The sequence below is a fragment of the Artemia franciscana genome, chromosome 7, assembly GCF_032884065.1.
Source record: "Artemia franciscana chromosome 7, ASM3288406v1, whole genome shotgun sequence".
Lineage (NCBI taxonomy): Eukaryota > Metazoa > Arthropoda > Branchiopoda > Anostraca > Artemiidae > Artemia > Artemia franciscana.
Genome location: NC_088869.1, coordinates 7,278,056 through 7,303,641, shown reverse-complemented (window position 1 = coordinate 7,303,641; position 25,586 = coordinate 7,278,056). Strand labels below are relative to the sequence as shown.

Sequence of the window (25,586 nt, the reverse complement as noted above, 5' to 3'; positions counted from 1 at the left end):
TTTTTATTGATTTGTTTTCTTCAATTTGTCAATGTTCATTCTAACATTGACACTTGGAAAAATCTTTACGTGCCAAGCATGCTAAAGCTCCAACAATTTATATTAAACCCCAAAATTTGGGGTATCTGTTTTAAGGTTTTCGAATTACTTTAATCTATTGTCAAAATATATTGAAATATTTGTGCAATTCCCAGTCTCTTTTAGTTTTTTATTTTTTTTTTGTTTTTTAGCTTTTTTAGTTTTTTTTTTCTTTTTAGTTTTTTATCTTTTTTATTTTGTTACGTTTTTTCTTTTTAGATTTGTCTTTTTTAATTTTTTTTTTAATTCTTTTAAGTTTTTTCTTTTTAGTTTTTTTTTAGTTTTTACCATTTTTTTTTCGAATTACTTTAATCTATTGTCAAAATATTTCGAAATATCTATGCAATTTCCAGTTTTTACATTTTAGTTTGTTTTCTTTTATATATATATAAGATATAATCTGGCGTAACAGACAAAGTGTAACAGACATAACAGACAGACAACTTATTTTTATATAGATACTAGCTGGTGGGGCGCTTCGCGCCCCCCAAGCCCCCCCGCGCGCGTAAGTCGTTACGCGCCATTGTAGTTGTGTCCCTGTGTCCCATCTGTGAATAGAGATAGATATGAATATATGTTTTTAACTACGTAAAACATGCGAATATAAAACATTCTTCCTTGTCCCATTGTCTGTGCATATAAATAGATTGTCAGGTTTACTGACTCTTGAACATGCAACATATAATTGTCCATGGGAAAAACAATCCGTATTCAGATCTATACCTCATTATTCTAATGATGTGTCCCTGTGTCCTGGTCGTCATTTATATTCCCTGTTTCCCGGTCGTCATTTGTGTCCTGTGTCCCAGTTTGTAATTTCTCTTTGAGTGTCCCGGTCGTCATTTATATTCCCTGTGTCCCGGTCGTCATTTGTGTCCCGGTCTGTAATTTCTATTCGAACAATTCCTGTGTCCCGGTCGTCATTTATATATCCTGCCTGTGCCCCCGGCGTCCCCGTTGTAGTTGTGTCCCTGTGTCCCGGTCGTCATTTATATTCCCTGTGTCCCGGTCGTGATTTGTGTCTGGGTGTCCCAGTGTGTAATTTCTCTTTGAGGTTCCCGGTCGTCACTTATATTCCCTCTGTCTCGGTCGTCATTTGTGTCCCGGTCTGTAATTTCTCTTTAAGTGTTTTTTCTTTTTAGTTTTTTTTTAGTTTTTTACCTTTTTTCTTTTTTCAGTTTTCTTTTTCTTCTTTATTTTTCAGCGTCACTATGAAGTACATATCGACGAACCTTTGTTTTTTTAACTTAAATCTGGTAGGCATTGATGACCTTATCCAAGTCAAAATCCCAAACCCAATAGGTTCTTCAGTCATTTTACAATTAAACATTTTTCCGTGAACAAATGTCTTAAATACCGTTAATGACGTCACCGTCAAAGCAAAAATGACGACAACTAATTTCATGACGTCAGCCGACACAGAAACATGACGTCACCTGATCCACAGACAGACAGACAGACAACTTATTTTTATATATATAGAAGATAGATATAGATAAGTTGTCTGTGTGTCGAGTGACGTCATGTTTGTGTGTCGACTGACGTCATGTTTGTTGATTGACGAAATTACACACCGGGACACACATGACGACCGGGACACCGGGAGTATAAATGACGACCAGGACACTCAAAGAGAAAGCGACCGGGACACAAATGACGACCGGGACACAGGGAATATAAATGACGACCAGGACACTCAAAGAGAAATTACAGACCGGGACACCGGAACACAAATGACGACCAGGACACAGGGAAACAACAACAACGGGGACGCCGGGGGGCACAGGGGGATATATAAATGACGACAGGGACACAGGGAATGTTCGATTAGCAATCACCATCAACAAAGCTCAAGGGCAATCATTAGAATAATGAGGTATAGATCTGAATACAGATTGTTTTTCCCATGGACAATTATGTGTTGAATGTTCAAAAGTCGGTAAACCTGACAATCTATTTATAGGGCACAGACAATGGGACAGCCAAGAATGTTGTACATTCGCAAGTTTTACATAGTTAAAAATATATACATATCTATCTATATTCACAGGTGGGACACAGGGACACAACTACAATGGCGCGTAACTAATATGGCGCATAACGACTTGCGCGCGCGGGAGGGGTTGGGGGGTGCGAAGCGCAACCCCAACAGCTAGTATATATATATTTTTAACTACGTAAAACTTGCGAATATACAACATTCTTGGCTGTCCCATTGTCTATGCATATAAATAGATTGTCAGGTTTACCGACTCTTGAACATGCAACATGTAATTGTCCATGGTAAAAACAATCTGTATTCAGATCTATATCTCATTATTCTAATGATTACCCTTGAGCTTTGTTGATCGTGATTGCTGATCGAACATTCCCTATGTCCCCGTCGTCATTTATATATCTCCCTGTGCCCCCGGCGTCCCCGTTGTAGTTGTTTCCCTGTGTCCCGGTCGTCATTTGTGTCCCGGTGTCCCAGTCTGTAATTTCTCTTTGAGTGTCGCGGTCGTTATTTATATTCCCTGTGTCCCGGTCGTCATTTGTGTTCCGGTGTCCCGGTCTGTAATTTCTCTTTGAGTGTCTTGATGGTGATTGCTAATCGAACATTCCTTGTGTCCCGGTCGCTTCCTCTTTGAGTGTCCCGGTCGTCATTTATATTCCCTATGTGCCGGTGTCCCGGTCGTCATTTGTGTCCCGATGTCCCGGTCTGTACTTTCGTCAGTCGACAAACATGACGTCAGTTGACACACAAACATGACGTCACTCCACACACAGACAACTTATTTTTATATAGATAGATAGATAACGATTTATAATATATACAATATTATATATATATATATATGTATATATATATATATATATATATATATATATATATATATATATATATATATATATATACAATATATTTTATATATATAATATTATACATATAACGTTATAATATACTATAAGTTATAACGATTATAAGTTACAATATAACAAGATATAATATTTGTAAGGAGCCGCTAGTTGAAAGTAAATTCTAGAACCTTTGCAACCAAGGCCATATTTTGCTTATTTTATTCTGTTCCTCACTGTTCAGCTTTGGTGAAAAAGAATAGAAAAAATAAAATAGGTTAAATCAGTGCAACAGTAATACATTCGGTAAGCAAATAACTTATTTTAGGTCAGAAACAGATTTTACTCTCTTAGTTTAAATTAAGCCGATTTGACGAAACTGCAAGGGAAAATTGTGAGAATACTTAGTTGCAAGTATGATCTATAGGCGCAATAAAAAAGGAATAAACTAATGAAAAGAATAGACATGTCAGCAGGAAACAAAGATTGAGAAATATAATTTTCTATATCAGCTTCTAAATCACAACAAAATAAACAACAATTTTAAAGTAGCCATTTATATTAAATATAATTTTAAAGTAACCATTTATATTAAATGTAAAATACCTGGCAAACGTAACACAAGGTGGCAAGTGCAGTCAAATTTGAGATCATCAGACAGCTCAATTGCAGCGCTTCAACTTTCTTCTCCTTCAGCAGAGAACAACTAAAAAAAGTTCACTAAAAATACTTTATATTATAAAAACAAATGTTTTAATATTCATTAGTTGCTACGCAAAAAAGACCAATTGCAATAAAGTATCCATGATATCAGATATCACTTTTATCTCAGATATTGTAAATTTTTACTTTATTTCCCCCCTTGGTATAGCAATGGTAAGATAATTCGTAAGTTTGATGCCCCTGATATAAGTGCAAAGTTGGCCTTCCTACATGGAAGGTTGTCGGAATCAGCTTTTTATCGTTTATCGCCTTATCATCCTTTGGTCCGTCTGTTCGGTTAATCTCATTGTAGCGTAGTTTTTTTTCTATTTGCAGTGTATTTCATTTTCTTTTTTTTTGTGTTACTCCACAAGTGCCATAACTTGTTATGATGTGGGTTATAAATAAATTATTAGTATTATTCTTATTATTATATCACGGGCGTACCGAAAGGCAGCCTATGGGCTTTTCGAAGTAAAGATTGGAAACGGGCTCAACCACACTAGGAGACTTAGGATTCTGCTCTGAGATATCTGATGACATCTACAGCATTTTAGGCACCAGGATTGAGATTCCCCCCCCCCTTTCCTGAAAAAGTATAAACTCTAATCGCAATCAGGAGATGAATAAAGCATAACAAACACTTTCTCAGAGTTTCAGGCAAATATTGTAAATACAAATTTCAATTTAGAACAAACTTTAAAAATCTCTTTTTCAATCCCTGTGTTGTAAAGCAAACTGTTTTCAAAAAAATTAAATTTTGGTGATATATATTAAGGACAACGTCAAATAAACTTTTTCTAAAAGGAAAAATAAAAATAGGAAAATTTATATAAAGTTTATCAAACAGTTTGTGGTAACAAACTGTAAGTAAGGAGCGACTCAGTACAATAGTAACCGAAACTCTTTGATAAAAACGGAACTTTGATAAAAGTAGGTATATAAAAAGAATCGGCTTTTAATGCTGATTCCAAATATATATATATATATATATATATATATATATATATATATATATATATATATATATATATATATATATATATATGTATATATATATATATGTTAAACGATCCACCCAAGACGTTAAGCGTTCTTGATGAAAATCAAGCCATCAGATGCAGCATATGAGAGGACCCCACTGTATAGATTTCCAGCTCCTAGCTACAAAATGTTCTACTTAGTATTTTTTTTTGCATGAAGAAAGATCACAGCTGTATACCTATTCTGTTTGATCGTGTCGAGCCAATGGTCCAAGAAGATCAGGAGATGGCTGATTCGAACTGAAATCAGAAGCTCAAACGCACTCTTTAAGTCACTAAAAATATTGGACGGTAACTAGCCCCCCTCCTACAGCCCTTCTTTTCCCAAAGACATGTGATAAAAATTTTGAGATAACCATTTGATTGTGCATAGTTAGAAAGTCCCATACCTAGGCCTGTGGGGATGACATAAACTCCCGTTCTTACTAGTACTTTTTTAAGTGACGATAAATATTGGAGGGTAACTAGTCCCCCTTTACCCAAAGACATCTGATAAAAATTTTGAGATAGACATTCGATTCAGCATATTTGAAAAGTCCAATACCTATACCTTTGGGATAACATAAGACCCCATTCTCCCTAAGGGAAGACCTGTAAGTTACGCAATATGCACATTGTTCACCTATAGTATTTGTTATTTGCTTTTGCGCTACAGTTTGACTGTTTGTCATATTTCTTTAAGAAATATTGCTCAAACACAAGGGTCGCTGAATTTGAATGATAAATATTTTTGAGGTAAGTTTAAGACTTTAGCAGAAAGAATGAGGCTTGACAAAGGGGCGGTTCCAATCATATATAGATTAACATCTGCTCATTTTAAGTTTTAACGTTGCTCATTATTTTCATCTGAAAAAAAAACAAAACATTTTTGTTTTATTTTAGTAAAACTTATTTGAATCGTTAATTGTTAAAAGAGGAAACATCACGTTTCTAATTAAGTGCCAGAGGGGAATAACGATTCAAGAAAAAAAAAGTTGAATTATTGTACTATCAACATATGTAAAAGTACACTCGAGGTGTGGGTTGCGGTTCTCAATGTAAACTATGAAACTATAGTTTGATTTTTTTTTATGTGGGGAAAATCTTGATTTCTAAACGAAAACCAAAACAAAAGTTGCTCAAAAAGGCCTAAAAATACCAATGATTATACTACAAAAATTAACTAATCAAAGTAGTGATTACATTAAGACTTAAAGCTATACTTAATTGGACAGCAAAACAATTCTTTTCTTTTATCTAGGATATTATGATACCCTTTCTTGTAGCTTTCCTTTTTTCAAATAGACCAATCTTCATTATATTGTTCAAAGATCAATAACAAGAGTTCCCATCCGGTGGGTTGAGACCCCCCCCAAGGGAGCTTACCTTGCTTAACGATGAAGACTTAAAGCTAGACTTAATTGGACAGCAAAGCAATTCTTTTCTTTTATCTACGAAATTATAATACCCTTTCTTGTAGCTTTCTTTTTTTCAAATAGACCTATCTCCATTATATTGTTCAAAGATCCATAGCAAGAGTTTCCGTCCGGTGGGTTGAGACTCCCGAAGGGAGCTTACCTTGCTTTTTGGAGCTTGCCAGTGAACTGTCCTTAACTGAGAAGAATTATTATAAAAAAGATTTGTTGTGCTGTCGTGAATGTCAAGGTCTACATTTATTATGATAAATCATCTGTCGTGTTGTATTTGCTCATGTTGCCTTCAATTCACGTGGAAGACCATGAAAGACAAAGATAAGAAAAAAAGTCGGAAGTTCAGTTGTGGCGTGACTAGCAAGCGTGATGCCGAACATATTGTTTAACTTTTTTTATAAACTGCACGGTGGCGACGGAAGGGGCGAAAAAAAACGACCACCTTTCTATTGTTTGCCGTCCAGATGTGTGTGACGATGACAGTTTGCGTAAGAAGAAAAAGAAGAAGAACAGTCAAACGTATATTTCATCTGTATCACAACAAGGCATCATTGAAAAAGGGAAAGAACTTAAACCATAATAATTTTTAAAAGGAAGACACCTGAAGTCAAAAGGAGTGGAGATCAAAACAATATGTACAACTAATAATATATATTAACAATATGTACATATAAAAATATGTACAATGAGTAGCACTGCAGCCTTACCAATTTGGTGGAAAATCCAATATTGGAGCTTACCTTGTTAGCTACCGATGTTTTGTCTGGTGACAAAAAAACGCACCTGAGCTGAGACAGGCTACATACTTGGGAACAGCCTCAGAAAGTGAAAGCCGTGCAGCATAAAAAAAAAAAAAACTTTTTTTCTCATATCATTCCACTCTAAATAGGGTTGGCATTGGCCTGGAAACACAAACGCTTGTGGAAAAAAACTTAGCCGTTTTCACAAAAAGGTGACTTTACTGACCATTTCTTGAAAATAGAGACAAATAGTGACTTTTAGTTGAAATAGTGACCACATAGGAGCCCTGGTAATCTTACCTTATGAATATATCATGAAGACTTCGAGGTACAAGAGGTTCTGGTAATTCTCTGAAAAACTGTTTCAAAATGTTGGCAACATCAATAACATGTAATTCTTCATTTAAATTCTCTCCATTATTCAATGCTAGCTGAAATAATAATAGTTGAACAACAGTTATTAGATGGATTATAGAAACTTAATCAACATTATCGTCCTAAACTTAATTTAATTAAACTTAAGCAACATCAATAACATGTAATTCTTCATTTAAATTCTCTCCATTATTCAATGCCAGCTGAAATAATAATAGTTGAACAACAGTTATTAGATGAATTATAGAAACTTAATCAACATTATCGTCCTAAACTTAATTTAATTAAACTTAAGCAACATCAATAACATGTAATTCTTCATTTAAATTCTCTCCATTATTCAATGCCAGCTGAAATAATAATAGTTGAACAACAGTTATTAGATGGATTATAGAAACTTAATCAACATTATCGTCCTAAACTTAATTTAATTAAACTTAAGCAACATCAATAACATGTAATTCTTCATTTAAATTCTCTCCATTATTCAATGCCAGCTGAAATAATAATAGTTGAACAACAGTTATTAGATGGATTATAGAAACTTAATCAACATTATCGTCCTAAACTTAATTTAATTAAACTTAAGCAACATCAATAACATGTAATTCTTCATTTAAATTCTCTCCATTATTCAATGCCAGCTGAAATAATAATAGTTGAACAACAGTTATTAGATGGATTATAGAAACTTAATCAACATTATCGTCCTAAACTTAATTTAATTAAACTTAAGCAACATCAATAACATGTAATTCTTCATTTAAATTCTCTCCATTATTCAATGCCAGCTGAAATAATAATAGTTGAACAACAGTTATTAGATGGATTATAGAAACTTAATCAACATTATCGTCCTAAACTTAATTTAATTAAACTTAAGCAACATCAATAACATGTAATTCTTCATTTAAATTCTCTCCATTATTCAATGCCAGCTGAAATAATAATAGTTGAACAACAGTTATTAGATGGATTATAGAAACTTAATCAACATTATCGTCCTAAACTTAATTTAATTAAACTTAAGCAACATCAATAACATGTAATTCTTCATTTAAATTCTCTCCATTATTCAATGCCAGCTGAAATAATAATAGTTGAACAACAGTTATTAGATGGATTATAGAAACTTAATCAACATTATCGTCCTAAACTTAATTTAATTAAACTTAAGCAACATCAATAACATGTAATTCTTCATTTAAATTCTCTCCATTATTCAATGCCAGGTGAAATAATAATAGTTGAACAACAGTTATTAGATGAATTATAGAAACTTAATTCAATATCCATGGATGAAGGAGGACTATCGAAGAAATATTGAGATATATCATTAATAAAATTTTGTGAAAAACTGAATTTATTGTCATCCTTGACGCGTTTTCGTCATTCAATCACACTATTACTTAAACGTATTTCAGAACGAAGAGCCAATATTCCTGTCTTTTTGAAATGTGATTGACTCTATTGTGTGAAATTTTAGGCCAGTAAAAAGAATAGAAGGTCTTGAGTCACAGGATTTCTTAAAAATAAACTCTTTGTGAAATTATTCTCCCTCAATATTTCTTTAATAAAAATTTCATTTTTAGAACTACACAGACAAAAGATGACACCAAGAAAAAAAAATGAGGTATATAAATTTTGAGCCCAAGATTTGTAAAAACTAAAAAAAAATTGACACATTCTTACACAGTCAAGAACTCTATTACATTATTTGGCAACTAAGGGGCACACTTACCCTGTTTAGGGGGAATTGTGCAATTTTGAATAGCATAGCCAATACAATTTTTACATATACAAAATTGTAAGTGTTTTCTACAATTAATCTGGAATTATTCATGAATAATATAAAAGTTGAAATGTGTTTCCACATTCACGAAAGTTCTCCCAGCCAACGCTGAACCTTAACCTTATAGAAAAAATAAAGGAGAGTTTAGCTACTGAGTCAAGAAGAGCATAATTTTTATGAAAGAAAGCCACAGAGTTCATAAATAATTTGCATGTATATACAGATTGGTTCCTAGTAGACATCAAACCTACTGCTGCAGTAATAACTTCCAGTTATGTCAATTAAAATCCCTACCCCATGAGTCCTCAATTTTGGTGGCTGAGCTGGCAGTAATAATTGAATCATTAAAAGCTGTCAATTCTGTATTTGAAAAAGATGCCAATCTCCTCAAGTTTCAAACTGCTAGAAAACTATTAAAATTACAATTATAACATGAAAACAGTAAAACTTATGGGAAATAAGGAAGGTACTTGATATGAAAACCAAACAGAATATCAAAGTGCTTTTTTAAATATTCCAAGCCATTTAGGCATTCACTATGATGAAAAAGTGGACATTTTTTGTTGCAGATACGGCAAAGTCTATCAACCTGCATCAAAACATTCAATCATGCTTAAAGGTGCAATTAGAAATGACCAGCCTTGTTAAAAGCCATCCTTCCTCCTGCAATGTTGGGACCCAGCTAAATACCCACCCCTGCTTGCTGCCTGTGGTTATTGCATAGTGCTTATTTATTGCTTGCTTTTGCTTATTACTTTTTTTTTATAGGTGCTTGGGTTTCCAATTAAACATTAAATAGAAGAATTGTTCATGGTGTCAGAACAATGGACCCATCTACACCCTCTCCATTCATCGACTGGAACCAGCCTAACTTGAAAGATGCCTGGACAAGGTTCTTCAAGCATGTGGAGTTAATGTTCAGTGGCCCCTTGAATGGAAAATATAATGCAGTGAAGTGCTCTTACCTCCTCATATGGGTAGGAGAGAAGGACAGAGACATTTTTAGTACCTTTGTTGTTCCGGATGCCAGTGAAAACAATCCAACTGAGTACCTAAGACTGTTCAAAAACCATGTTGAGCCTTCTTCCAATCTCACCTTCGAACGCTTCAAGTTCCACAACTGGAACCAGAAAGAGTTTGAAACCATTGAACAGTACATTACTGATCTCAAGCTAGTTGCACAGAATTGCAGCTACAGCCAGCAAGATGAGATGGTGAGAGATCAACTCATTTTTGGGCTGAAGAATGATAGGCTCAGAGAAAGACTTCTTGCTGAAGGTGGGAGCCTAACTTTGGACAGAGCTGTCCTGATATGCAGAACATTCCAGGAAACCCAAGCACAACTACAAACCATGCATGATGAAGCAAAGCAGACTATCAAACAGGAAGTTGATGTAGTTGGTAGCAGAGTAACTAATAGAAGAGCAAACAAAGATTGCTATTTCTGTGGTGGCCCATACAGTAATGAACACAGATGCCCTGCAAAAGGAAAAAAATGTTCGAAATGTGGTAGATTAAACCACTTCGCCCGTGCATGTAGGAGCAAATCAGTCCATAATTTCCAGCATGATCGCCTGATGGTTGTTGAAGACTGTGCGGCAATCTCAGAATTTTTCATAGACTCCATAGACAGTGCTGCTGAGAGCAGCACGATTACTACCATCAGACTAGTTGAACAAAACACTCGTGTGAACTTCAAAATCGACACTGGCGCCGAAGTCAACGTGCTACCGTCACAAATCTATAGCATGCTAGACCCACAGCGATCTATGCTTAACACCTCTGATATACTTACCTCCTATTGTGATGGCAAACTCAAAGTACTAGGAACCTGCAACCTGAAACTCCAAAGAAAAGACAACCAAGATCCAGAGGTCCACAAATTCTACATCGTCAGTACCGCTAAACAACTTCTCTGGTGCAAGAACGCAAGCGTCTCACTAGGCCTGATCAAATTCTTGAATGAGGTTACCAAGAAGCCAGATCAAACTGTCGACAGAATCCTTTCTGAGTACGAGGACGTCTTCCAAGGGATTGGAAAACTAGAAGGTAAATGCCACATTTACTTGAAGGAGAATTGTCAGCCTACAGTACAGCCACCAAAAAGGATCCCTATATCCATGCAGGATCGATTCAAAGCAGAGCTTGGCCGTCTCGAGCCCCTTGGCGTTATCGAGAAAGTATCAAAACCGACGGAATGGGTTAATTCAATAGTCATTGTTGAGAAGCCCGACGGAAGTCTCCGTTTGTGCCTGGACCCTAGAAACCTGAACAAATGCATCAAGAGACCGCACCACCCAATACCAACATTCGAAGATGTTGCCATAAAATGCGCCAATTCCAAGAAATTCTTTAAGCTTGATGCACGCCATGGCTATTGGAGCATGGAACTCGACGATGAGTCAGCTAATCTAACTGCCTTTAACACAGCATTTGGAAGGTTTCGCTTCCGGCGATATCCCTTTGGTCTGAATTGCGCCCAGGACGACTTCCAAAGAAAGATGGAAGAAATATTTGCTGAGCTTATCGAGACGGCAGGTCTGGGCCTCCTTATCGACGACATTGTTGTCCATGGAGCAACAGACGAGGAGCACGACAGCAACCTGGAGAAAACTTTACAAGTCGCGCGTGAAAAAGGTGTTCGTTTCAACAGAGAAAAATGCATCTTTGGCAAGACAGAAATTCCATACTTTGGGCACATATTGACCTCGGAAGGTATCAAACCAGACCCAAATAAAATTCTTGCCATTCGCCAAATGCCCAAACCTAAGGGACCTGAAGAGTTACAATCGCTGCTGGGTATGGTCAACTACCTTGGCAAATATATCCCGAATCTGTCAACATTCAACCACCCACTCGGAACTCTTTTAAAAGAGCCCAGAACTGACGGCAGTTTCCAGTGGACCTCAGAGCACGACAAAGCGTTCGCCAATGTCAAGAACAGCATTTGCGAAAATCTAAAATACTTCAACCCGACTTCTGAGGATGTTGTACTGAAAGTTGACGCGTCGCAGCATGGCCTTGGAGCTACATTAACGTGCGACGGTGGAATCTGTGCCTTTGCATCAAGATCGCTTTCATCAGCCGAGCAAAAATACTCACAGATTGAAAAAGAAGCACTGGCCATTGCCATCGCATGCAAGCATTTCCACCAATGTGTGTATGGCCAGCCAGTCAAGGTTCTCTCCAATCACAAACCACTCGAATCCATCCTATCTCGAGGCATTTCAGTTGCGCCTCCACGACTGCAACGTCTGATGCTACAGATTTAGCCGTACAACTTGTCAGTTGAACACGTGCCCAGAACAAGCATCCCTGTGGCCGATGCTCTTTCACACCTCCCACTCCTGAGACGGACGCAGAATTCAACGAGAGACAGAAGTCTTTGTTCATACCCTATTCAAGAACGTACCGATGAGTGACAGTCGACTGTTGTGCATTAAATCATCAACCGAATCCGACCCCGAACTATCCTCTCTAACCAGCACCATCATCACTGGATGGCCAGAAACCAGGTCCAGCTGTTCTGAGAAAATTCAGAAATACTGGAACACCCATCATGAGCTATCGATAGCCAACGGTATTGTTCTAAAAGGAGACAAAATCGGCATCCCGGCGACAGTGCGCAGAGAGATCCTGCAACAACTACACCACTCACACATGGGAATGGAGAAAACGAAACAACGGGCCAGATCAATCGTCTACTGGCCTGGTATCAACAGAAACATTGAAGAAATGATCAGCCAATGTATCACTTGTGGCCGCTTACAAATGCAACCTCGGAAGCACCCTCTGTCAACACGGAGCTACCTGAATACCCCTGGGAACGTATCGGAGCTGACATTTTCTCGTTCAGGGGGGAGGAACATCTGATCATAGTCGATTACTATAGCCGCTATTTTGAAGTGGACAAACTCACCAGCATGACCTCCAAAGCAGTCATCCAAAAGATGAAGCCACATTTCGCATGTTTCGGCATTCCCAGAATGTTAATGACCGACAATGGCCCACAGTTTTCTTCAGCCGAGTTCAGTACATTTGAAAAAGAGTGGGGAATCAAACACATCACTTCCATCCCCCACCATCCGCAATCTAACGGTTTAGCAGAAAAAACTGTGCAAACAGCGAAATGGATTATTGAAAAATCCTACCAGAGTGGAACTGAGCCATACCTTGCATTCCTTGAATATCAGAACACACCAGTTGATAGCCTGGCATCCCCTGCTCAACTACTTATGAGCAGACAGTTGAGGTCCATGCTGCCAGCTCATCCCAAGCTGTACAAACCAAAACTTGTCCCATCAGTAGAGTTTAAGGAAGCTAGATACTACCATCAAAACCTGCAAAAAAGTATTTCGATCGTGGAACAGAAGATACGTGCAGCCTACAGCCTCGGCAACCTGTCTGGATCAAGGTGGTTCCGGGAAAAGAATGGGAACCAGGAAGAGTTCTGTCAGCAGCTGATGCCCCCAGATCATACCACGTCAAAATAGAAGCTGGGGACATATACCGTAGAAATGCGAAAGATACTGTCCCACGCTCTGAGCCTGTTTCGGGAAACCACCAAAGGGTGGATCTACCCGATAGTCGCGAGCCAGCGGGATCGATGTCACCTACAACTCTCCCGCCTCAGGGGAATGTACAAAGCTAACCAGCTTCGAGATCTGCAAACCCTGGCGTTGGTAAAAAGCTCTCCAAAGCTAGCAGCCCACCAGCTACTGAATCCGAACTCCTGCCAAGTGTCCGCCATGTGCCTCAGACACTTGGAACAGAACGCCCTGCTGAATCTCCTCGTAGATCTGCACGCGATCGCAAGGCCCCTCAGAAGTTCCGCGACTACGAGCTCAACTTGTGAAGAAGGGAGATGCAATGTTGGGACCCAGCTAAATACCCACCCCTGCTTGCTGCCTGTGGTTATTGCATAGTGCTTATTTATTGCTTGCTTTTGCTGATTGCTTTTTTTTATAGGTGCTTGGGTTTCCAATTAAACATTAAATAGAAGAATTGTTCACCTCCCACCTGCAATGGCAATATTCAAAGGCGTTTAATAAAATCATTTATAATGAAATAGAATTATGTATATATATAACATAATAAATAATAACTATATAATACTAATAAAATGTAATATAATATAATATAATGCCTGTCCATAGATTAATCTTTGCAGTTGAACGTGCGTGGCTATGCTGTTGGACCTACGTAATTGGATGGATATTAACGAGTAGGGTTAACGCCTCATTCAAGTACTTTTCTATATTAATTACTAAAGTATGAAAACAGTCTTCATTTCTCCTTCTATCTTTCTTTTTTGTTTTTATATTATATATATTACTTATTATAATATATGTTATTTATTATATTTTATATATTATTTATTATTTTTTATAGTTTATATTTTTTATGTTTAGTTGTGTGGTATGTGTTTGTGCTTTTAGTGATTTCTTTTTTGACTATAATAATTTATAATATAATAAAATTGATTACTCAAAAAAAACTTAGCTGTAATACTGAAACAAGAAGAGTATGGATGGAAATAGCACAGCAATTCAAACTGTATGCTCTATAGCTTGACTTTTAGAAACCTTGCAGTATCTCCTCCTTGAATGCACAAGAAACACAGATGAAAACCTGCAAACTGAAATCCATATTCCAAAAGTATAAGCTTCTCTAAGACATTCAGTTTTATTTTAGTTACTTCCCTGCTGAGCCCTATTGCAAAATAACTTTCACACACTGGTAATTGATGATTTGAATAAATCAGCCTTGCATTTGGAATGGCTTATTGCAATCAATTCCTGTTGTCCTGTTGACATTCACCACTGACAGTCAATGAAAATCAGTTGATTATCAATCAGATTGCAGATGATCAATCAGTTGATTTCAATAATTCATATTGAATGTAGGGTAGGCGTGTTATGAAGAAAGAATACATGAAAAAGGAATCAAAAAGGAAAAAGAAACCAACCATCCTTATGGAGCTCTGTTTGTAGAGTATACTAAAACTATGTTGTTGGAAAAAGGGTCCTTTTGAGTCACTGAGTTTTTTTTAGTGAAAACAAACGGGGAAAGTTAAGCCAAAAGGGAAGTCCTAACAAGATCCCAGATGTTGGTTCTAAGCAATTATCTGAATTTTTTAATTCAGCCATGCTGCAGAAATTTTATCATAATTTTTTTTATCTCTATATGGTTATTATAGTTCCCCTTTTGGCAGACAAACATTAGACACTTGTTTACTCAGTACTTGGTCTCTGCAATACAGAATAAAAGTTCAAGTAGAAAATGAGAAGCTTCTAGCTCTTATTTAGATTGCAAGCGTTAAAAATAATATTCTAGCTGCAGATTTTATGGCTAAAAACTGCAATACATCATAGTTTTAGTAATACGATAATGATGATATAAACCCCTATAGAACCAACTAATAGAGACAGTAGTGACTCTGAGGAAGTGACATCTAATTCAACATGAATCAACTTAAACCATATATCAGATTAAATAACATTTGCAGCAAAAGCAATTTAAATAGTCTTAAAATTTCAATCTACAGTAACATATGCATTTTATTGTGCTTCTACAGCTATTTGGAAACATCAAATATAATTAAAATATAAATTATATTTATATAATATAAATATAACCTGCATCTAAAATATAGAAGATAATACTTAGCTCTATGTGCTAAGCAGTCAGTTTTTGTCTTTTTTGTTATTATATTCATTTTTTCTTAGATAACCATGTTTTGCATGACAAGCTAGTACTCAGTGCTGTTATCTTAATCTAAGAAATAAATGAAAGATAAAATATACTTATGCCAATCTTTTTTTTTAACTAAACAACATGCCTTGGCTTCTTTCTGTCTCTTTGCTGATCCTGCTTTTCTAAACAAGCCTTCTGTCTCAACATTACTGATAATCTTCTGGCAGCAAGTCACAACAAATGACGGAATTTCAAACATGTAATCTTGATCTGGGCCAACTTTAACACTCTCTAGTGGTAGCTCATGTATCTTTCTTCCAAACAATAAACTATCTTTGGGTCCTAAATCCTTAAAGCAAATGTCAAATAAATAATTAGATTTAGTGCAAATAAAAAACAGTATATTATCAGACTTCCTCCACAACCTGTAACAGAGAAAATACACAAAGAAAGCTACATTACTGCTTTAAACTAAGTGTAAATTATTTAGAGCGAGAGAGCAAATCTTTTCTTGTATGTCTGAACATTCTTAAAAAATCATGATCGTGATAGTCATAATAAAAAAGGTATTAAATAGATATCAGATTGCATTTTTGAACAGTTATGAATAAGCTCCAAAGTAATGATAATATAATATAGACAAGGAATAAAATAGAACTTTTGAATATACAAATATGTCTTCAAAATTCAAAAGAGTTAATTAAAGAAAAATAATTTAAAACTTTTCACCAGAGCTTCCTTCTTCACATTAAATAAAAAAAAGTTTTTTTTTTTTTTAAACGAAAGTAAGGGGTGACATTAAAACTTGTAAATGAACCGATATTATTCCTTATATGAAAGGGGCTTTTCCTCCTCAACGCCCCGCTCTTTACGCTAAAGTTTGACTCTTTCTCTTAACTCTACTTCTTAAAACAGTAAAAAACTTTAGCGTAAAGAGCGGGGCGTTGAGGAGGAAAAGCCCCTTTCATATATGGAGTAATTTCTGTTCGTTTTAAGTTTTAATGTTGCTCCTTACTTTCATTTAAAAAAACTTGTTTTTTTATTTAGTTTCTGGACGTTTTTTTAATTAATGCATGTTTTGATCATGGCTCTCAACACATAAATAATTAAAACAAAATTTGCATATTAATTTTTTTTTGTCTAAATGGCTTTCTCATAGTTTTAATCGGAAGATTTTGAGAAAAACGGAGAGAGGGAGGAAGCCTAATTGCTCTCCAATTTTTTGATTACTAAAAAGGCAACTAGAACTTTTAATTTTTTTACGAACATTTTCATTAGTAAAAAATAGATGTAATTTACGAATTAACTTACATAACGAACTTCTATATTCGTATGCTTTTATTTACGAATATGGAGGAGCTCACCCCTCGTCGATACCTTGCTCTTTACACTAAAGCTTAAATTCTGTCCCAATTCCTTAAAAATGACCCTTCAATCACAAAGGCCATAGAATAAATAGTTGAAATTACTAAAAATACTTTAGCGTAAAGAGCGAGGTATTACAAGGAGGTAAACCCCTCATATGCGCAATAATTTCTAGTCGTTTTAAGTTTTAATGCTGCTCCTTACTTTCAGTAGAAACAACTTTTCATATTTTTTTTTAAACAATGCTAAAAAATCTTGCAGCCCGTTCATTGAAAGTCTCTTCCCCCTTGAGAAGTTTTTCCATGGAAAGATCCTCCCACATAACCCCCCTCACCTCAACTCTCCCTCCCAAACCAAAAAAATCCCCCTGAAAACGTCTGTACACTTCCCAGTAACCATTACTATATGGAAACACTGGTCAAAGTTTGTAACTTTCAACCCCTCACATGGGGACTGCAGAGGAGTAAGTCGTCCCCAAAGACAAAGTTATTAGGTTTTTTGACTATGGTGAATAAAATGGCTATCTCAGATTTTTGATCTGGTGACTTTGGGGAAAAAATGAGCGTGGGAGGGGGCCAAGGTGCCCCCATTTTTTTGGTCACTTAATAAGGGCAATAGAACTATAAATTTCCGTTAGAATGAGCCCTCTCGCGACATTCTAGGACCATACAATCACCCCAGGGAAAAAAAACAAAGAAACAAATAAACACGCATCTATGATTTATCTTCTGGCAAAAAATGCGAAATTCATTTTAATGCTTTTCATTAGAATTTTTCTTTCAAAATTCATTAGAATGAGCCCTCTCGCGACATTCTGGGTCGATACAATCACCCCAGGGAAAAAAAAAACAAAGAAACAAATAAACAAGCATCTGTGATTTATCTTCTGGCAAAAAATGCGAAATTCCACATTTTTAGATAGGAGCTTGAAACTTCTATAATCAGGTTCTCTGCTATGCTGAATCTGATGGTGTGATTTTCGTTAAGATTGTATGACTTTTAGGGGGTGTTTTCCCCTATTTTCTAAAATGAGGCAAATTTTCAAAGGCTCGTAACTTTTGATAGATAAGACTAATCTTGATGAAAGTTATATATTTAAAATCAGCATTAAAATGCAATTTTTTTATGTAACTATTGGTATCAAAATTCCATTTTTTAGAGTTTTGGTTAAAATTGAGCCGGGTCACTCATTACTACAGTTTGTTACCATGAACTGTTTGATGAAGCTTCACAGTGGAAAATTGTATGAAAACTTTATATGAAACTTCAATTCAATTCAATTTATTCAAATAAAACTAAAATATAACACCAATAATGATAAAGATCCTGGAAGCGAACTTGTTGAGGACCGTAACCACAAAAATTTGAAAATGAAGAAGAGAGAAAAAAAAGAAAAGAGAAAACATGGGTAACTAAAGCAAATTGAATAAGAATTTAGAGAGTTATAATATCAAAATTTTAGATTTAAATAGCCTATTTCATTATTTATTTGATGTGAATCTCGGAACAAGCACATGTTAAATATTAAAACCTACAACCAAATTATAATTCTAATCAGTTGGTTCTGTACCCTGATATAATTACTAAATAATTTGTTAAATATGCTAGGGTAAAAATTGGGTAGATTTATACTGCAAGATGAAAATCAGATAGATAAAACATGGTTCAATCCACTATTTAATGATGTTTCCCAAAATAATAATTCCTGGTAATACAATTATATCAGGAAAGAGGGGTATACATCTTCAGCAGTATATTACTAGATTCTAAGACCAAAAAAAGAGGCTCAAGTCTAAAGAGCACCTTTTTAATTTTCTAGTCTAGGCTACACAGCTCTGCTCCCTAGAGCCAAGCCTTCACCTTGCAGGGAAACAGATTTGATTGAAGGTACTAAAGAAATAGAATCAGAAAAGAATTCAAATGAAGAGGAGTCCTTATTGGCTTCTGTCTCCAAAGATTTGAACCTGTCTCCTCACAGGTATGTGTCACTTCTAATTGATTTCATTCTATTAGTTTGCTACAACCACTTCTACTTACAACTCACTACAACACCAAGTCACCTAGGGAATTGTTCCAACAATGCCTGATGGGTCTAACATTTTAATTAATAATGCTCCACAAGCTATGAGAAAAAAGATGGGCTTTTATGAATAAAAAAAATTAATTACAGTGCCCCCTTCCCATCTAAAATATAAGCAAAAAAGGTGAATAAAAGCAGAAAATTTCAACAGAGTGGTTAGCCCCATGGCCACATCACACAAGCCATGGTGCCCAATACAGCTGCCCCCCCCTTGAATGGCTTCAGACAATTGATTGACTCTTCTGCAGCAGAGAAAGATTTGGGAATTGTCATTGATGGAATTAGATAATTTGCTAGGATTAGCCTACCTAATGCTAATGTAAGCCTAGCCTCCTACTAGCCTATGCTTTCTTTTTTCCTGTTTTTGGGCAGCTTAAACTGTATGAGCAGGACTAGTATAGCCTACTAAACATTCTAAAAGATATAACCAGCCACTAAAAATATTTAAAACTACACACTAATCTAAAAATTAGGATTGGGACTAGACCTAGTAGGCTAGCCTAGAACACTTGGGTAAGGTTTATATTAACAGACTATTCAGGTAGCTAAGAAATACACTTACCTCTATAGTCAGAAAAGTAAATGTGTGACAGTTCATATTATTGACTTACCAATAAAGTGAACATACCACTTGATGCCTTTTTTTATGCTCTTTATGAATATAATAGTCACTTCTATTGCAAATTCAAATTTAAGCACTTTTTGAGCTCTTAAAAATGGCATATTTTCAATTAAAGTATAAGTTCAAAGCATGAAGTTTAAATTAATTAAGGTATGAGGTTAAATTAAAGTATTATTTTCTGACAAAATAATACTATGTTTTCTCACTGCTGTTTTCTTGGTCGTTTTTGACTAAATAATGCTACATTTTCTCAGTTCCAAAATCATTTATAATAAAGTTAGTTTAGGTCAAAAAGTGATTAAATTTGAATTTGCAATAGAAGCAATTATTATATTTGTAAAGAGCATAAAAAAATTCATTAAATGGTATGTTCACTTTATTGGTAAGTCAATAATATGAACTGTCATACATTTACCATCAGAATTGTATACTGAATTCAAATTTAACATACATTTGCATAAGAAATGAACTTCACCCTCACCCCTATAGCCTATATACTGTAATATTCTGATCTCTTTCTATTCTAGGTGACCTGGGTTAATACTTATCCATAATAAATGTTCAAACTTCACATGGTGTCAGAAACACTTTGAAAAAGAAAGAAAAACAACATCCCTTACCCTGCAATGGACAGGACAACTGACAACCTGTAAGAGGGAAGGACAAGATTCAAGATCCACGCAAGCCTAATGTTCCAAGGACCCCTCAGTGGAAAGACAGAAAAAACCCAATGTGCCTTCTACTAATATGGATGGGAGATAAAGAGTGAGACATCTTTATCACCTTAACAATTGCAGCTGATGAAAAGACAGGATTGAAGTATACTTGAACAAATTTAGTGAACATTTCAATCCTCAATGTAACACAGTTTTCTCAAGGTACCTCTTTCACAAACATGATCAAAATGATGGTGAATCTGTGGATCAATACATAACTGATCCAAAGTTGTTGGCTTGTGACTGTGCCTATTCCACAGCAGACATAAGAGAAGAAACAATAAGAGACAGACTTGTGTGTGGTGTCTCCTCAGCAAAGGTCAGAGAAAAACTTCTCCAAGCAGGTTCCTTATTGTCTGCTGCCTCACCTGTGTATACACCAATGGAACATAACCCTTTTTTTATTTATTTTATTTATTTATTATCACGAATAGCAGTAAGCATCAATGCTTGTCGCAAAAACACAAAATCATAATACTAATCTAAAGTAAATTTTTGTAGTGAAAGTCGCCCCCATATCAATCCTAGGCTTTGAAACTAGCAGAAAACTGAAATTAATCAAGCTGATACTGGCAGTCGAAAACACAATATCAAAGTCAACCTCTTTCATAGATGAATTCCAAGACGTTTTCAAAGGTATTGGACAACTTGAAGGAGAGTGTCACATTACTCTCAAAGAAGGAGCTGAACCAAAGAACATACCAGCCAGGTGCATCCTGATGGCCCTCCAGGACAGATTCAAGGAGGAACTAGATAGAATGGAAAAACTTAGTGTCAATAAAAAAAAGTCTCTTACCCCACAGACTGGGTGAAAGCAGCAGTTGTGGTCAAAAAGCCTCTGGGTATGCATTGACCTGCATGACTTAAACAAGGCTATCAAAAGACCCCACCACCCAATACTAACATTTGAGGAAGCAATACTAAAACATTCTGGTGCTAGGTTCTTCACAAAATTTTATGCCCGCCATGGATACTGGTCTCTCATCCTTGATGAGGATTCATCTCAATTAACAACATTCAATACACCATATGGTTAATACAAGTTCAAATGCATGCTGTTTGGTCTAATCTCATCATGGAATGAATTCCAGAGATGCATGGAAAAGACACTTAATTGTATCAAAGGGTTGTCTGTCAAAGTTGATGACATCATCTTATCAGGAAAAATCATAGAAGAGCATGATGCCAATGTCTGCAGTGTGTTAATCCAGGCATGCAAGAAAACTGTCAAGTTCAACCCAGAGAAATGCATCTTTGGACACAAAAGCATACCAGACTTCAGACACATAATATCAGAAAATAGCATTCACCCAGATCTACAAAAGGTCAGTGCACTAAAAGAAATGAGGCCCCCATCTACCAAAGATGAACTTAAAACTGTACTAGGAATGATGAACTACCTTGCATGGTATATCCCCAACCTGTCATCACTAAACCAGCCACTACATGATCTAGCAAAACAACAATAGCTTAAGTGGGAGCAGCAACATGAAACAGCCTTTACCAACATCAAAGAATCCATCAACAGTTCCCTTGCATCATTTGATCTAACAGCAGGGAACATTGAGCTACAAGTTGAAGCTTTGAAGTTTGGCCTTGGAGCCATTCTTATTCAAAATGAGACACCAGTTTCTTTTACATCACATGCACTGAATGCCACCAAACAGAACCATTTGCAAATAGAAAAAGAACTTTATGTCATCCTTTTTGGATGCATGCACTATCATCATTACCTCTATGGCAAGAAATTCAGGGTCGTATCTGTTCACAAGCCTCTTGAAGTAGTCCTTAATCAATCAATGTCAAAGTCTTAAACAAGACATCAACAATGCTGAGAACCCAACCATAGGGCTTCACAGTAACATTCTGCCCAGACAAAGAAATCCCTGTTGACATATGCCTTATTGCAAACAAACACAAAGTAGAAACAATACGGAAAATCTTTTCAAGACTGTGGAAATCAATTCAGTGGATATTTCAGCCCTATATCCAGGAATATATATATATATATATATATATATATATATATATATATATATATATATATATATATATATATACAAATTTTACAATATATACAAATGTATAATATATAAATATATACAAATTTTTTTTAAACAGCCTTAGCATCCTTGCTTCAGTAAAGTTCAACCAGGACATATTAGGGCCATTAATGCCCTGTTACACCTATATATTCCTAAAGAGGATACAGCAATGCAAAAGGAGATTGAATCATACATAAACTCAGTGATGTTGCTACTACCAATCAGCAACAGCAGACTTGAAAAGCTCAAACAAGAGACAACAGGTGATGCTCAAAATGATTCTGCTCACTAAGACAATTCAAAGGGGTTGGCCAGAAACCAGAAGAGACCTCTCACCAACCATCAGCTCATTCTGGAATGTCAGACATGACCTAATAATCATACTAAAAGACATGACCTCAATATCATTCTAAAAGGAGATTGCCTAGTCTTACCCAAGAACTCCCACATGGAAATTCTCAACTGTATACATGCATCACATTTGGGCATCAAAAAGACTAAGCAGCAAGCATGCTCAGTCGTTTTTTGGCCAGGAATGACAAAAGACATCAAACAGCACATAAGACACTGCTATACATGCACCAAATACCAAAATTCAAACCAAAAAGAACCCTTGATGCCACATGACATCCCTCACTTGCCATGGGAAAAAATTGGGTGTAACATCTTCTACAGAAACAGATAATATTACCTCATTACTGTTGACTATTACAGTTATTTCTTTGAAGTTGACAGATTGGGATGCAATACATATGCACATCAAGTCATACACTATCTGAAGATAGTTCTGTGCACAAAAGAGCTACTTGTACCAAAGATCATCCACCACAATCTAGTTCAAAGAAATTGGATTAAACAGCAATCATGACAGGTCAAACATCATGACTGACACTCAAAAGAACTGATGCCATTACAAATTGGACAACAAAGCCAGGCACAAATCCATAGTAAACTATGAAAAACTGGCATTGTCAGAATAGCCCACATAAATCCAAGATCCTACATAGTTGAGACCAATGAAGGGGCAGCCTACAGAAGAAACAGGCACCACATAAAGATACCATGTCACCAGCTTCCATCACCAGTTCTAAGATTACCCCATATAAATAGACATCAACAGCACCACAAAGTCTACCTGGAATGGCCCTTACCCCATCTCACAAAACACCAGATTAGAACCATCCACAGCCACTAAGTCACAATCACAGCCCAGTATTTCACACACCAGTACCTATGTCAAGCACTAGTTGCTTGATCCCAACAGAGCACCAAATTGCCCCCCCCCCCACATAACCTGTACTGGTTACTGAATGAAGCCAGTCAAAAGGCTCAACCTATAAAGTAAATCAATATCTGAGGTGAATTGAACAAGCAAGAGTAACACCCCTTCCCCTCAAAAGGAAAGTGTAAAAGTAGAGTGAAGTGTCTATTAATATTAGTCAGCCAAAGTAAAAGTAGAGTGAAGTGTCAATAAATAGTAGTTCATCCAGAAAAGCAAGCTTAGCACTTTCTCTGGAAACCATTGTGTTGTATTAAAATGTGATTTCTATAATACCAAGGTGTAAATGCATGATCATTCCACTGCATAAGGAGATATGTTAAGAAAACAGTTCTTACTTCATAATATGCAAAACAATCCTAGTTAACATATTTTCTAGCAGGAGAACCCTCATCATCACTTCTTTCAATGTTGCACAATTTCTTTTAACAGTATTGTGAAAAATAAACATAGCCTAGATTTGACTGCATTTATCTATTTTCTAATAGCCTAGTCTATGCATAAAAATTAAACACCATCACTACCATTGCCCAAAAAGATATTAATAGGGAAATATTGATATATTAGCTTAAGTCAGTTTAAATTAGCTACATGGTTCATGGGTGTTTGTTTTATGAACAATTTTCAAGGCTTAGAGAATAGACATAATTATTGAAAAATACAAATAAAAAACTGGAAATACAGTGAAAGAACTCAAACTGTTGGAAAATATGTTAGCTAGGATTATTTTGCACATTATGAAGTAAGAATTGTTTACTTAACATTTCTCCTTATGTAGTGGAATGGTCATATATTTACACCATATATTCAGGGAAGGTAAAATTATAGTTGATTCACTTTTGGCTATCTCAGAAATGGGTTAGGTTAGGAAAATGAAACTTTCAGGAATGAATCTACAGGCTAAACTATGTCCCAGGAAGGCATTTTTAAGCAACTACCCCCTATCCTTCTCCCTCTAGAGGGCCCTGACCTCTGATGACCTTTAAAAATATGTGTGTTATAACAGTGAAACCTTGCAAAATAGATCCTCTGCTGAATTGAAGTACAACAAAATTGTTTTCAGCTTCATAACTTTGCTCAATTCCATTTTATAAGGTTTTAAAGATATGCAAATATATATCCTAAATTTTGAAAAAAAAAAAAAAACACTGATATGACTCAAACTTCTACTCAAATAACAGGAATTGCATTTTCAGAACTAAAGGCAGAAAAAAAGGCAAATTTCAGGGCCCTCTAGAGGGAGAAGGAGCAGAGGTGGGTACTTTAAAATACCTTCCCAGGACATACTCTAGCCTGTAGACCCATCCCTAATAGTTTCATTTTCCTAACCTAAACCCTTTCCGAGATAGCAAGAAGTCAATTCACTGGAATTGTACCTCAGGGAATATTACACTGTATTCAGGGTAAATAGCCTATTTGCAAATTAACAGGGACAGTAAAGTTCAAACTCTCCTCTATAATCAGAGTTGCATCCTGTGCATCAAAAATGAACTATACATTCACCTCCCTAATGTACAAATAGCCTATATAGGCTACTTTGAATTGGAATATAGGCCAGCCCTGAATTGGTATAGGCTATATAAGAGTGAGGGTAAGTTCATTTCTAACAAAACTGAATGTTAAATTTGGGTTGAAGATGCAATTCTGGCTAGATAGGTAGGTTTATTTCTTAGCTACCTGAATAGTCTTTAATAAACCTTACCCAAAAATTAGAGCAGGGCTACCCAACTGACAACAAAATATGCTAGATATAATACCTGTCTGGGTTTACGTGACTTTATACTTTCTCGTATTCCGATCTTTTTC

The 25,586-nt window shown here is 35.8% G+C and overlaps 1 protein-coding gene across 1 annotated transcript in view; it reads right to left on the bottom strand.

The window, feature by feature from the left end:
* The window catches only part of LOC136028678 (uncharacterized), a gene marked incomplete at its 5' end in the record, with an annotated part of 73,485 nt that extends 47,899 nt beyond the window's left edge, over window positions 1–25,586 (bottom strand). The window contains 5 exon segments of the mRNA XM_065706506.1: window positions 3,523–3,622; window positions 7,111–7,241; window positions 8,220–8,270; window positions 15,819–16,022; window positions 25,538–25,586. Coding sequence (XP_065562578.1) covers window positions 3,523–3,622; window positions 7,111–7,241; window positions 8,220–8,270; window positions 15,819–16,022; window positions 25,538–25,586 — 535 coding nt within the window.